The sequence below is a fragment of the Haliaeetus leucocephalus genome, unplaced genomic scaffold (genome assembly GCF_000737465.1).
Source record: "Haliaeetus leucocephalus isolate CR32 unplaced genomic scaffold, Haliaeetus_leucocephalus-4.0 Scaffold897, whole genome shotgun sequence".
NCBI classification, from domain to species: domain Eukaryota; kingdom Metazoa; phylum Chordata; class Aves; order Accipitriformes; family Accipitridae; genus Haliaeetus; species Haliaeetus leucocephalus.
Window position 1 is genome coordinate 2,112,926 of NW_010973333.1, and position 15,133 is coordinate 2,128,058.

At 42.4% G+C, this 15,133-nt stretch overlaps 1 protein-coding gene across 1 annotated transcript in view; it reads left to right on the plus strand.

Moving 5' to 3' along the window:
• Nucleotides 1-13,607, plus strand: part of CAB39L (calcium binding protein 39-like) — a 37,466-nt gene extending 23,859 nt beyond the window's left edge. The window contains exons 6-9 of the mRNA XM_010583376.1: nucleotides 3,380-3,439; nucleotides 5,016-5,081; nucleotides 5,770-5,913; nucleotides 13,170-13,607. Coding sequence (XP_010581678.1) covers nucleotides 3,380-3,439; nucleotides 5,016-5,081; nucleotides 5,770-5,913; nucleotides 13,170-13,349 — 450 coding nt within the window. The 3' untranslated portion in view covers nucleotides 13,350-13,607. The remainder of the gene's footprint in view (nucleotides 1-3,379; nucleotides 3,440-5,015; nucleotides 5,082-5,769; nucleotides 5,914-13,169) is intronic.
• Nucleotides 13,608-15,133: the final 1,526 nt, after the last annotated feature.

Here is a 15,133-nt window from a genome sequence, read left to right on the forward strand (position 1 = left end):
CACAACAGTGATCAAGTCCCAAAGACTCTTTAATTCAATACAGATTTACAGTTCACTAATGTTCTTCATCTTGATAACCCAAGGTCTTTTATGCAACCATTTGAAACTCAAATTAATCATGTATTACATACCATTCTTGTAAAATGCCTTTTCCTCTCCCTACTTTCCCCTGGAGACAAAACCACTACCCATCACGACCGCAAACAGTAAATAGAAGGAATAATTTAAAACTTTTGAATTCCTTGTAATTTTTGCTGTCCTTCTGAGTACGGCAGTCAAGTTTAGATTAATGCCGTGCCCACTGATTGTTTTACCACGTATTCGTATGCTTACTTTTGTGACCCGTGGTTCAGTGTAAGGACCATACTGCTAAGAGTTAAGTAGGTGAAAGCACTGCATAGACTCTGTATAGAGTCTCTGTGTTGTATTAAAAATGAAGTTGGGTGAAGCTTGCCAAATTTCTTGGAGTTTGTACGTGACCATCATCGTTCCTGCAAGGTGCTCGTATGGTCTTTGAGCAAAATTTGGTGCCGATGAGCTTAATGTATGGGAAGATTAGTTTATTTCTGAAAAATAATTTAAGCAAGTTGGGGAAAATTCTGGGGTAAAGACTCTTCTAAATATAGATGTAACTCCTTTTTTCTTTTATCATTGAGTTCCTTGCTGTCGTAGAAACAAGTTGTTCATTCTTTCCTCTCAAAGCTAATTAGAAACATGATTAGATAGACCTTAGGAATAACTGTAAAGAATGTTGGAGTTCAGCTCAGCAATTCAACGCATAATAAAACCCAGCCTTGGTTTTTACTAACTGAATGGGGTAAAGATTTGTGTGATGGAGATAATGTTGCATTCTTCAATAATGAGTTGAGCAGGATTACGAGTTCAAACGACCTGTTAATCAATAGCAGCATCTTTCCATTATTTTAAGCTGCACTGTTGTGGTATTCGTTAGGTAAATGTTATGAAAGTGGAAGTAGCACAGAAACACAAACAGAAGTACAGTGTTGGACTGTATAAAAATGCAACATAACTGAGATATTTAAATCCTCTGTCTCTGGCATTTTACCCTATGCTTGGAAGAGTATTTGTCTCTGGTCAGCAAAAGTGCTCCTGGACTCTGTTCCCAGCTTGACAGAAAAAATTTGCATCTTTTCCCCAGGTCCTGCTTTGAGCAGGACAGCGGAGTGTCTGATTGGTGATGGACAATCTTCAGCCCAGCCAGGAGGCAGGATGGGGACAAGGGTCAGTTAAGCTGTGGCAGGGACTGCAGACTGCTGCGACCCCCCCCAGAAAAGTAGGATTGATGTAGTTCAGGGATCTACAGCTGTGAAACTTACTTCTGTCCCCTGTGATCTGAGTGTATTTTTAGCAGGATTTAAAAATAGGATTCTACATCCTCACACGCACTGGAAAGAGAAGAGTATGAGGGCAGTTCATCCTCAGACATAGGGCAGAAATCACCTTTTAAAATGCTTGGGGAAAATGTATAAACTGCATTTTTTTAAATTGCCCCTTATTTTAAATTGCCTGACCTTATACATGGTCAGTTCTGGAAATAAACCAGCTGTTCATCTCATCTCCTATTTGTCTGTTACTCTGAATAGCTGGAACAGCAAGAAGTGATGTGGAAGCAACTGAATCATGAAATATGGAGCTACCTCCGTTCTAATACCTTAAAAATAAGTGCTGTGATTGCTTGCTGGCTGGTTTACTGAACTCATGTTTTCAGTTCTATTTTCCCTGTGTTGGGTTTGTAGTGTTGCCACTGGGGTGTCTCGTTCAGAGCTGAAAGCCTTGGATAGTCTATGCACCAGAAGAGGGCTAATTAAATGTGCATTGAAGTCTGAGGATGTTTATAGTATGGAAGTATTGGAATTTTTGATGATCTGGAGATGTACTTCTTAATTAAATTCAGCCAGGTGTGCTGCAGAGAGGAAACATAGCTGCTAAAAATGCAGAGGAAAGCAGCTTGTATTTAAAGCTACAGTCAGCTGTGGAGGGTACCAGCAGTGCTTGGAAAGAGTGCTGATTGAATACTGCTGCTCCACACTCTCTCATGATTTTCTATGAAAAACTCATTTCAGATTATATTCCATTTGTGCCCCCTATTGAAAAATGTTGTAGTTGCCTCCTGAGTGCCCTGCATAAATGCTTGTGAATCACGTTTGTTGCACTCAGCCTTTTAAACTGCTATCATTGCAGTCCTGCTAAATAAAGGAATGTATTAAAAACAGGTACTGGATTTTATAGCACTCTGCTTTTCTCTTATAATTGATGGTAAAAATAAATTAAAGATTAGTATGTAAAGGATTTCTTTTATTTGTGATGCTGTAGAGGATGTGTCTGTGCATCTGCTTCAGCTACTCATCAGCTTCAGTCTCTGACTGTGGGTAAGGAAACCAAGGAAGAGATGATGAAAAAGATAGCAGAAACTGATTCACTGAAAAAATACTGACTTGAATGGACTTCATTAGGCATTTATTGTGAGCAGTGTTACATTTTAAAAGAGGCAATAAGATAAAAATTAAACTTAAATGCCTCAAACTGGACACTTCATTTCATAGCTATTCATCCAGTAAAGAGATTTGATTTCTTCTGGAGCTGAACATTTGCATCTCTGTCTCTGAGCACTAGCATTCCCCTTGTGTGGGAGAGGTTGCTTTAATTTAAATTTGAATTAGTTGGGCTTTTAGCATGGGAGGCATCACGTGTCCAGCTGTTTAAAAGGTCTGCTACTGCTTGTGTCAGTAAGCCCACCTTGGGCAGAAAGAGAGCTGCAGAAGGGATTCATCCCACCTACCGGAGAGCCCTTTCCCAGGAGGGAGTGGCTGTGGAGGGAGTCTGGATGGCTAGCTCAGATCAGCACCTAACTTTTAGGCTTAAAATAAATAAATGTATGTATACAGTGGTTGAATTTGAGTCTTCCTTGTTGTATTCTTGGGAGATGAGCAATAGTAGTTGATCCAGCTTAGTATAATTTCCAGCTGTGGGGTAACATGTAGATCACTTCTGGCTTTGGGACCATAGCTGATCCCTCCATAAAGGGTTCATTTATTTTCTTCCTTTCCCCTACCCCAGTTTATTTAAAGCACTGTGTACTATGACCGATGACCATAAGAAAAGGTGGGAGGGAAAAGGAATATAAAGAAAGAGTGTTAGAGTAGTTTTAGATTGATTCTGTTAGCATTAGCCGAGTTCTTCTTAGAATCCTACTAAACACACAATGCAGTATTGTTTTTAAAAGCTTTCTGTCTACAGGAATCATGTTGTAAATACCTCCTAAAAGATGACCTGGTGAAAAATGCTAAAATACGTTTGAGAATCAAGGGGCAATCAAATGAGCACACTCTCTCAGATAACCTTTCTCTGTTCTCCCCAGGACCTGTTAACACGACACAAATTGTTGGTGGCAGAATTTCTGGAACAAAATTATGATGTGGTAAGTATAAATGCTAGAAGAATTTTTTAAAAAATCTGTTCATGCTTAGCTGCAAAAAGTGTGCTTTCAGTAGCAAAGGGTTTCATGCTCCACATAAAATAGTCATGTAGGACTATATGCAAAACTAAGCATTGCTTTTACTAAAGCAGAATCCTTGCGTGGTGTTTGAAATACAGGTACCCCCTCTGCACACACCTGGGGACACACACCAAGGTTTCAGGAGAACTCGGTTTAAAAGCAAGTTTTATTCCTCTCTGTGTGCATCCTGTCTCCTCATATGCAAACGGAACTGTAAACTTTGTATGTAAATAGATCATGGGGGAAAAAAAGGTGCACATTTTTAAACAGTTTTGTGATATTCCAGCACTAATAGGGCCAGACCAGTATTATTTATAATACTTTGGGACAGAGGAGAAGAGTTACTGGAAGAAGTTTTAGGGTTACTGGAAATTATGTGTACCTGAATGGGGGACTGAGGTGTGAGTATTCTTCTTACCATCCTCAGGCAATTAGTCCCTTGGTTTGCTGCCATTTTTCACTTTGATTTTTTGGCTTGGTTTTGAACCAAATGTGGGTCAGAAAAATTCCATTGGAATCAACTAAAATTGGCCTGGTACGGATCGTGGAATTAAGACCACAGGTTATGTTCTCATGTTACCTGAGGTATTCTTTATTTCATTACCAAAGTGAAAAGACTGAAGACTATATCTTTCATTCTAGAGTAACCAAGAAGGTTAAATAAAGATCAGGCATATTATTGCTGAGGCACAAATGCAGCTTAACTGGAGCAAAATTAGTGTTTATGCTAATCTTTTCCCTTAATAATGAAGCACTGCTCTGGAACAGTCCCCATTCTACATTTGTTTAACATTTAAAATTTTTAAGTATAAATTGTGGGAGTGAGCATTTTTTTTAGATGATTCTTGGACAGCAGCGTTAGGTTTTTTTGCTTGTTGGGTAGATGGTTTGAACATATCATAGCCTTCTCTCTTGGTCTTCTTGACCACAAGATTCCCTTGGCCTAATCCTGCAAAAGCCAGCACACGCTTGGCTCCCAGTGACCCTCGTTGGGCAAATGGCTTTAACGAGCAAGGGTGCTGAAAGCTGGTGAGGTGGCACCTCACAAAGGGAGCTTTTGGCATATGCCAGCATGGGATGCACTGTCACCAATTTGGGGTATTGTATTAAATCACACAGCAAGTCATGACCATGATATGAGTAAGCAGACGTTACGTGCTGGACCTACGTGTCCTGGCAGCGGATTCACCCTCTGTAAGAGAAGGCTGTACAGGCACTGGCTTACTTCTGCCCTAGTTGGCTCACACCAGCTCCTGTTACATCCAGTCCATATGTGGTATTGCTCTCTGCAGTATTTGGAAGAGGAGTGTTCCTGGGCATTAATTCACTGCATGATAAGCAGCTAAGAAAAAAAGGCCATGAGACTGGCCCTGGCATTGCAGTGAAGTGTTAGAGGGTGGCACTGCTGCAGCCTCTGCTGCTCCTCTGGGGTGGGAGGGACCAGGAGGAGGAAGGATGGACATGAATTGGATGCATTTGTGTTTTCTTGTTACTCTAGATCTTTGAGGATTATGAAAAACTCCTTCATTCTGAGAATTACGTAACAAAGAGACAATCTCTGAAGGTAAAGTCAAGTCTCTCAGCACTTTCCTTCTAAATTTGAACTCCACGTTAGGCAGAATATCAAGATGCATATATGGCAACAGAGCAGCTACGTACTTTCTAACAAAAAAGACATAAGTGCTTAGGATGCTCTTCTTACAACGCACAAGAGCTCACTGTGTCTTTTCTTTCCTGGACCTCTGATGAAGTATTGGGCTGTTTTTATGGAACAAGCACTATCATTTTTCCTCTGACCTCAAATCTGTACTTTGGTTCAGAATGTAGGTTAAAATGAACTTGAGAGTAATGTGATAGTCTCTGTCTGGTGCTGCTTGCTGCTACAGCACCAAGTCTGACATGACCAGCAGATACGACCAGATAGGCGTGTTAATGTAATATCTGAATGAAGTGAAGGTGTCTTTGTGGGACAGCTGCACTACACTTGCTTCTGTCCTAGCTTGCTTATGCCAGGTCCTATTACACCAGCCCATATGTGGGATCCCTCTCTGTAGTATGTAGATGGTGAGCATTACTGGGCATTAAGTAGCTCATTGCATGATAACAAGTGTAGTTACTTTTTTTTTTTTTAAAAGGTAGTGATATTGAAATCTCTTAGGCAAGCATTAAAATATGTTGCTGCTTTCTCTGTGTTCAAAAATAATGTGGTGAACTGATAAAAAAATGGGATTTTTTTGTAATTGTGTCTATAGCTGCTGGGTGAATTGATTCTGGACCGACACAACTTTGCCATCATGACAAAATACATCAGCAAACCAGAAAATCTGAAGCTGATGATGAACTTGCTGCGAGATAAAAGCCCCAACATTCAGTTTGAAGCATTCCATGTGTTCAAGGTGAGCTAGTATGAGCTGTAGAGGTGGCAGACTTTTTTTTCTCCTCATAAAAGTGTCTTTCAAGGTGGGCTAGAGAAAGCCCAGAAAATTAAGGCAAAGCTTGGGGTTTACAGTCACTTCCAACATTTGAGAATGTCTTAACTGATAACCTTTCTATCACTCAGCCTCTGATTTCTGTTTGCATTCCTTCAGGTGAGTTCTAAAACAGCATCACTTTGGTTTGGGCTGAGGGTAGTCAGTCAAGTAGCGATGAGGTGAATGCTACAGGTAACAAAATACACAGCTTCTAGGTGGTATCCAGGGTACCTTCCCCCAGCTCTTAGGTCATTTTACCATGTGATTCTGAGTAAAGATAAAAATAAAAGTCCTAAAACTCTACATTAAGACTAAAAGTAGATGGTGCTGGTGCTGTGCATTAGCGCTAACACAATTTGCTTTTAAAGGTATTAAAAAGATTTGGTAAATCTGAGCTGGAAATGAGTTTAATCCTTCCGTCCTTTTGCAGTGATCATTAATGCAGTCTTAAACAATTACCAGACCCAACCAGTGTCCCTTTTTTTGTTATGATTAATGTTAATTAGTGAAAAGTTTACCATTTTTCTATCAAAAAAGTTCTCTGCCTTGGGACAGAGGGTAAGTTGGATTGTTATTATGCAAAACTGCCTTTAGTTTGGAATGAACAGATTAATTTCTAACTATGTAAATAGAGCTGTTAATGATTTTCAGAAGAGGAATATTGAGCCTGTAAGGATATCTTTCCCCAAGATGGTTAAGAAAGATACCAGGTCACACCAAAAGGCATGCTATTGGAAAAAGGTTACATCACCCTCCACAAATTCAGGGTGACTTGTTGAGTTTTGTACTTCTGCCATTTCTGATTTGGAAAAAAGCTTTCAGATCTTCAGTCTGGAGGCTTAGAGGATGTGCAGCTTCTCCAAAAAGCTTTTCGTTTCCAAAATAAAAAAAAGCTTCAAGGGGGATTAAAAAAAAAAAATTCCCTTCCTGAAATAAGCAGCTTGGTAAGCTGTTCCCTTGCTGACTTCCTTCATAGTCAGCTGAACCGCTGTGAGTAAGTTCTACTCCTCCTCCTTATCAGGAGGTATGTGGCTCCAAGATAAGCGAGTAGTCAAGCTCCAAACGCTTGCAGCCTTTGAGATGCCTATGGAAGAAAGGGATCAGAGGATTGGGCTCTCTTAGACACTCTGTGAATAAATGCCAGATTTTTATGTATTAAACACATGAGTTGCTGTTTCTGAATTAATGATAGGCATGGCCCAGGCCTTGGGAACAGCTGATTTTGCTTATTTTAAGAGGCATTTGAAGGGATTTGGAATAACTTGAAAGGATTCCAGTGTGCAACCATGTAATGCATTGCTGTTGCTCCCATTCTGCCTTCCCATTCCCTCCCTTCCTTTCCTTTTCCAGTATGTTGCATCTCATTTCCAGTTAGATTGGAGATATTATTGCAGGCTCAGCCTTGCTTGACCACTTGCAATTGCTACCATGTGGACGTAATGCTGAGGCCTTGGGGTGTCCAGCAAAACAAACACTGTGCGGTGGTAATGTTGTATCTCTTCAGTTCAAAGGGCCAAACTCTGACCTCAGATACTAACCTTCATGGGATGCGGTTGGTTTTTTCCAGCATTTCCAGCATTTAAGCGGTGCCATGGCATTCCTCACGCTATTTCATGTGCATAGTGCATGTTGTGAGGAAATTGCACTCGGAGCAGGACCTGATCAGCTGGAAATTGCTCGTTTATAACCACCAGTGCACTCTAGAGTAACTCTAGAGGTGCAGCAGAGCTCGCCTTTGAGGTCCCCACTGAGGAACTGGGTTAGCTGGAGGTAGAAGCATTCCGCTTCCCCCCAGTGGTAGTTATAGGGTATGTTATAGAAAATTGCATTGTCAATTAGCTTTCTAGAGCGGGTCAGAAACGATCGTTTTCTTCTGATTTCACTTCTTAAATTGAATTCTAACTTCTTGAGAACTGCTAAAGGAAATCCTTAACTATTTAAGACAGTGGGGTAAAGCACTACTGGCTGGTTGTGCCCGGTTCTGCAGCGTCCCTGCCTCCTGTTTCTGGGTTAGTGTCCCTCAGCCTGGTTCCCTTGTCAGATGTAATAATTCCATGCTCCTCTAGTTGGGAGAGGAATCTTGTCCTTGGCTTTTAATCTCATAAATTTTAAATGTGCCCACATTTTTAAATTGTGCTGGCAAAATACCTGTGCAGTCCTGGCTGAAATTACAGTAGACTAACCACAGTGATTTGAAATCAAAGGTCTGCTGAGAAGTGGATATTTGCTTCTCTGTCTGAGCTGCCAAAAGATTTGGGTTTAAGTTACCTGATTTAGATGTTTCACCAGTTAGACACAGTAGAAATGAAAAAGTGCTTTTGTAAGCATCCAGATTCCAACGCTCCCACGCCCCATCTGAACCCAGAAAAGGCATATGGCTCTTACCTCCCTGAGGCAATTTCTGTTTTGAATCTTCAATAACAGTAAGGTAGAGCTGAAAATGATGAGGACCTCTAGTGCAAAATTATTTTGCAGGAACACTTTGTGGCTGAAAATGCCAGTACCCCTTCAGGCTCTGAGAAAATTTCACTCCTCCAGGATGCTTTGGGTGGGAAATTGAAGACAAACAGACCACCCACTTGCAATACTTCCTTCCATTCTTCCTTCCTCCTCGCTCCAGCTCCTTCTCTTCCTTTTGCCTGAGCACAATGGAGCGTCTGCCTTGAGGCATCATCCTAAAGGCCTGCAGCTGCTTTGTAAAGCTGGACGTCCCAGGCGATGTATGCATGAGGATTAGGCAGTATTTAATCATAAGGAAAAGCTAACACACCTCACCCCCTTTCCTCCTCCTCCATAAATAATCCAGTGGGGTTGCCTAGAGTTGTAGCCTTTGAGAGTCACTGGTTCTTCTCTGCATGGATTTCAGTGGAGAGGTCTCAGTCCTGAGCATGTACACTCTGAGGACCAAATACTGGGAAGGGCTCTCCAGCTCCTGTGATTTGTGACAGTGATTACTGGAGCCTGCTTTGAGTTTGCCTGTAGGGGAGACCGATTCTTTCAGATGTGCATGTACGTGGTGCAGGTATTCCTTTGACCTTATGCATTTACAAATAAAGGCTAAAAAACAAGCTGTCTTGGCTTTCACGTAAACAATTAGACTATTTTGAGGAAAACACCCTGTAGTGGTGAATTGGGATTATGCAACTTTCCTGTTCTTAAGCAGACATTTAGCAAGATGGATTTTACGGTTTAAATCTAAAAATAGAACGGGTACACTGTGTTTTGTGACCTTAGTTTCATTTTTCCATTCTCTTTCGTGCACATTACAGAGCTACCTCCTGCAGCTTGCGCTGCAAATGGTCTCACATAATTTGACCGTACTAACAGTTTCCTCTTGGTATGAAGCTGAAACCATGTGTGTAGGGCTGTGTCCTGTTTCTTAGCTGGAGAGTTTAAAGGGCAAGAAGTGTTATGTGAAGCATTGTGCTATAAGCAACATGAACTGTAAGGCACTTCTGTGTGCAGTTTCCTGATACAGTAAGATTGTGCGTGACCCCAGAGTAAGACTTACAATACCCAGTCCAGGGTATCCAACCTCTGTAATTGTTTTTGCTCTGCTGTAGTCCCAGGGGATGGTGATGCTTGGTTATTAATTGTAAGGAAACAAGGTCAGATTCTCCGATCAAGTGGTTTTGATATTTGTTTGAAGAAATACAGTGTATGACTTTTAATGGAGAGGAGAGCAACATTTCCACTTTGGACCACTTTTGAAGCTTCAGAGCTGATTTTCATTCCAGGCCTTTTGCAAATATTCACAAAACGGAACTGTGTTGAAACAGCTATTTTTAGAGTTGGAGTTTTAGTATGAGTACTCTCTTTATTTTGGGTCTCTGTCTCTCTCATGTATCTGAATCAAGTTCTCTAGAACACGCAACCTTTCATAATAAAACCATAGGTGAAACAAAGTTCTCTGTGAAGTGTTTTAGCTTCAGTTAAACTTCGTTTTTAGTAGAAATGTTCCAGATAGCGTTAATAATGATTTCTGTTTTCAGGGTTTTATCTCCTCCTCTCTGACAACACAGAGTTCTGAACAAGGGGGGGCTCTTTTAAAAGTAAAGTCTCATGGTGGTCCTAATCCTGGGCTTTGTGAAGCTGATTAGTAGATACTGGCAGAATTGATTCTGTTTGCTTAGCCCAAGCATTGAATAACATTTCAGGAATTTTCTAGTCCTTCAACATCCTCTCTTTACGAGTCCCTGTTGACACTGAGCAAGACTGGCAGTCAAGATGATCTTTGTTTGAATGTTCAGTTTGACAGTTTTGCAAGGGGAAGATTATAATCTATAAATAATTGAACAGGAAGATAAACAGGACGTGATGTCTTCTATTAAACTAAGTTCTTTAATTATTTGCTACGGTAATACCAGTTGTAGGACCAATATGAAATGCTGGTATTTACTAGGTTTACCACTGAAACCTTCTAGTTCTGTTTGCAGACCAGATAGCTTTTACAAGAAGAATGATTTAGATTTCTTCATTTTGAGAGTCAGCCTTCAGTTATCTTTATAAGGAGGCCTAATACTCATTGAAGGAAGATGTTCAAGGTCAGGCTGTAATCAGATTATTTCTGAAAATATGGGTCCTGTCAGTTCACTTGATCGTTTTCTTCTCCTGGTCACAAAGGGGGAACTGAACTCCAAAATTCAAAGCTTTTAATGAAGATCTGTAATGGTTACTTTCCTCATCACTGCCCATAGGCTTATGTGCTGCTTTTCTGAAAGGAAGCTTGTCCAGCCATCTTAGGGCTTAATCATGGTGCAAATCCTGGAAGTATCCAGCCTCCATCAGCATGGTGACCTGCTGTAGGTCAGCACGTGGAGAGCTGCGTTGTGGGGCTGCTCGAGCTGAGAGCGTGAACTGCCACAGTCTCAGCCAGAGGCAAACATTCATACCCAGGAGATTTCAAGATTCATATTCCTTAGATAAGGCACAGACTGGAAGCTGTAAAGTATGTTCAGCAGTGATTTAAATCCCCAAACCCTTTATTTCTCATATGGGGAACCAACACATCAATAGCAGCACATCAAAGTTATTTGCAAGAGAAGGGATATTGCCACAGAACAATCAGCGATCGACAGTCCATTAAGTGCAGTTAGAGCTGTGAACCGGCTGTCCGACCCACTGATAGATGTGTCCCTGGTAAGATGTTGCACTTTGAGCGCTTGGAGCATCGCGCAGGAAAGCTGTTATTTTAGGGTGGCTGCTCTGAAGAGATCTGTGGGAGTTGGGGCTGTTGGTGCTACTCTTGAAAAGGTTTAGGTGGCAGGTGGGCGTAAAAAGACATTATCTGAGATTATAGCTCAGGGTAATCAGAGAAAGGCAATGTGGAGGCCTGTGCAAAGACTGTGTGAATAACTATAGATACTATACTGTCACAGGGACCGCGGCCTGGCTGCTAGATCAAGGAGAACTTTGTAAAAGACTTGGGGCCTGGAAGCATTCACCCAGCATGGCAGAGGTTGCAGCTTTTTCCCCAGAGCAGAGGGAAAAGTACCTTGAGGCAGGGGCTCCTAGAAGTGACCTGAGGAGGAGGGATCCAGAGGAGACAAAAGCACAGGCAGGGATTAGGGCTCTTATGGCTTCAGGATGCCAGGGTTTAAGAGTAGATGCTTTGCCTCACCTTTATGGAATTAAAAAAAAAAAAAAAGTCTTACCTTCCTGTCTGGGCAGAAGTACTTAGTGTGGCACTGTTGATGTGTGCCAAGCCCCATTCCTTCCACACGTTCCCCACCCGTGGCATTTTCCACGCCACTTGTACGTCCCAATTAGGGGATGTTATACGAAGCCTCACAATGGGTCTGGTCTGAATCCTGTCCCAGGCTTTGCCAGGTGTTGTTTCTGGGGGCAAGGGGCTGTAATGCAGCCCCCCCAGGACGGTATGCGCGTGTTCCTCATCACGTAACGTGACTGCTCCCTGCGCAGCTGGTCGTGGCCCGGGTTTTCATGTGCGCACAATCTCAGCGGAGATAAATGAACCTGCAGAAGAGCCCCAGGTCTGGAGCCAGTGGCCCCGGAGCCGGGCAAGTGGTGATGCCACCTGCACTTCGTTGGACAACATGCCATTCTGTACTGTCAGCAGATATTTGTTTTCATTCTGGTTTGGACAGGCATGGAGGAAAGCTGGACGTTTTCCAGTTCTGTCCATCCTTAATTTCTTCTCGTCGGGTAGAGAATAACTCAAGTTATTTATGGTGTTACACAAGCGCTCGGGCGGTGTTTTGTTGACCAGCCATGGTAACCTCGAGGCGAGCCAGATGTGGGAGCTCTTCCCGGGCTGGCTGGGGCTGTGCTGTGCCTGTGTTCCCACCGTCAGTCCCCCCAGCCTCATGTCCGCAGAGCCCGCATCTCTGTGGCATACTCAGGTCCCTAGGAAGAGCTTGCCACTGCTGGCCTTTACAATGGGCCTTAAATTTTTTGTCATCAGCCGGCGCGTACAGCAGAGAAAATGTTAAAGAAACGGTGTCGCAGAGCAGGGGGTCACATTCAGAGCTGGAAAACTCCTGCGGCTTTAGGCTTTGCAGGAGGAAAAATCAGAGCACCACTAGGTTTATCCTTAAAAACTACTATCTGAGAAGACTGGTAAGCCCACAGTGAGCATCACGTCACCTCCCTGCGTTGCCTTCCTGCTCCACTCGGCGAGGGCAGCGAACGTGCCAGGCACACCATGGCACTCCTGCTCCCGCTGCTGGAAATTTCCACGCTCCCATGAATGGATTAGGCAGAGGGAGGTGGAGCCTCTTGACATTTTTTCCAAGCCAAAACAGAGCTGGCAAGTCTAATTTTAGGCCTGGTTTAGTATGGAAATGATATCAATACTGACACAAAGCTTTTCTGTTCTCCTGATAACTAATTTCTGTGTATTTAAGTCTTGCATGTGGAAGAGGCTGAGAATTGATAGCCTGCTCTCAACAGCTGGGCTTACAATCAAACGCTTTATCCACAAAGATCAAAATTAAAGGGAAGCACAGGCATAGCTTTGCTTCTATTTGCTGTTGAACCAACATGTTTGTAACTTCTCTCTCTGTGCCTTGGGACAAGGTGGGTAGCGGCAGAGTATCTGCCTGCCAGGCTTCAGCTGACTTGTTAGAAAATAACTTAGGACAATATTGTGACTGATATTCATCTCCCTCTCTCTTTTCTCTCTCTGTGTCTCTCTGTGCCTGTGTTTGTTTGCATGTTAGGTTTTTGTGGCCAGTCCAAACAAAACACAGCCTATTGTGGAGATCCTGTTGAAAAACCAGCCCAAGCTAATTGAGTTTCTGAGCAATTTCCAGAAAGAGAGGACGGATGATGAACAATTCACTGATGAGAAGAACTACTTGATTAAGCAAATCCGAGACTTGAAAAAGCCAACGGCATGAAGAACTCCTCTCGTTTTCCACTGTAGGCGTTAGTCTCATCTGTTAAGTTCCTCTGTGTCCCTTAAACACCACAACAGTGCTTGAGAAGGCACAGCAAGTGCCTGGGTTGGTTTTTTTTGTCTTTGTTCCTAGATGTCAAGAGTATAGGGGTTTTACATGAAAACTAAAAACCACAAAAATCTAGAATAATATATTCTTTTTAATCAAGACTATAATTATTTATGTCAGTTTAGAATCTCTCTGTGATAGAAGCTGGTTGTGCTCAAGAAGAATGAACCTCTTTGCTTAACTTTATCAGCAAACTCAAGCTGTTGGTGAGTGCACAGAGTAGGTCTTCTGAGGACTGTAACGTTGTTCCTTTGCACCTGTAGTTGTGACTTTGTTCTAGTGCTGCACGCACACCAGACTGTGAAAGAGTACATTTGTCTCTGGAGTTAGCTGCATTTCTAGATCAGGTTCTTTAGTCAAAACAGTGGCAGACGAAAAACCAGTAAAGGTCTCGGGTTTGCTTTATTTTTGTGTTCTTTCATCTTTAGGTTTTCTTTTCTCCTAGATCAGAGGTTTTCTATTCAGTGCTAGGGAATGGGTGAAAACATCAGCCAGATGAACTGTTTCTACCTGCCTCCCATTTTCCTGTGTGCAATCAACCCTGTGCTAGAGCACAGGCTGTTCCCACCAGCTCCCAAGCAGACTGATGAGGAGCAGCCCCAGGTATGTGGTGCCCATGTACTCCCCAATGGGAAAAAGGCAAGAGCAACCCCTTCTCAGTCAAGGCCCATGCTGTATTGCTAATAAAGTCATCCTGCACCTACTAAAATAAGCAAGAAGGCTGTCCCCAGTTTCAGTGGGAATAATTCTGGGCAGCAGCCACAGCTACATGGCTGAATCGTGCCAAGTGCTGAGCACCAGTGCGAGAGGAGGGTCCTCAGCATCTTCCCACCCGGGTTCAAATCCTGGCCGTGCAAGGCGGGGTTGAGCCGTGTTCAGCAAGGGGATGCTGAAATGGCCTCAGCCTGAACCATTGAGTGGCCTAGGGTCCCCAAGTCTGCAGGTGCTCTCAAAGCTGAGAGCTTTTATCGGATACCTAAATCGAGTGTGGGAGGCCATTTAGCAGCCCCAGGCACGAAAGGCTACTGGTAGTCTGGCGTTTTCTATCCTTGTTCATCCTGACGTGAATTCAGGTTCTGCGTTGAAGTTGTAGAAGGGGAAATCGTTGCACTTGTTTTAAGTTTAATAAGCTCTGTGGTCCAAACAGTGTTTCCCAGGTGTGTTTGAAGAGTTTTGGGGGTGTTTTGTTTTCTAGCGGGAAATGAAAATGTTACTCTGATGCTTTATTCGGAAGTGGAGTTTGAGAGCAGGGAGTGGAAATTTCTTGAATTTTTCTGGACAGCCTAAGTTCTGAGTTTTCCTATTTGTGTTGTAAGACAATTATCTAGCTAAAACTCTATCTAATGCTTCAGATAAAAAAGTGACACTGAATTGTAAAAACAGAACAAGACCTTTTCCTTCATTAAACTGTTGTATATTGGGGTGACTGATACTTTAATTTATGTGCTTTAGAAAAGGGATGAAACAGAACAGATTGTGGACTCATGGATTTTTCAGATGTCAGATATACACAACAAATGTACATCTTAGTTGCCTGGAATTAAAAAAATATATATATTTACAAGCTATTAAAGGCATGATTACTGATCACCCTTTATTTCTATCTCTGTTTTTTTTGTTTTTGTTTTTTTCCTCTTGCCTTTCTGGATAGCCAGACTCCGCACAGTGCTAAATTC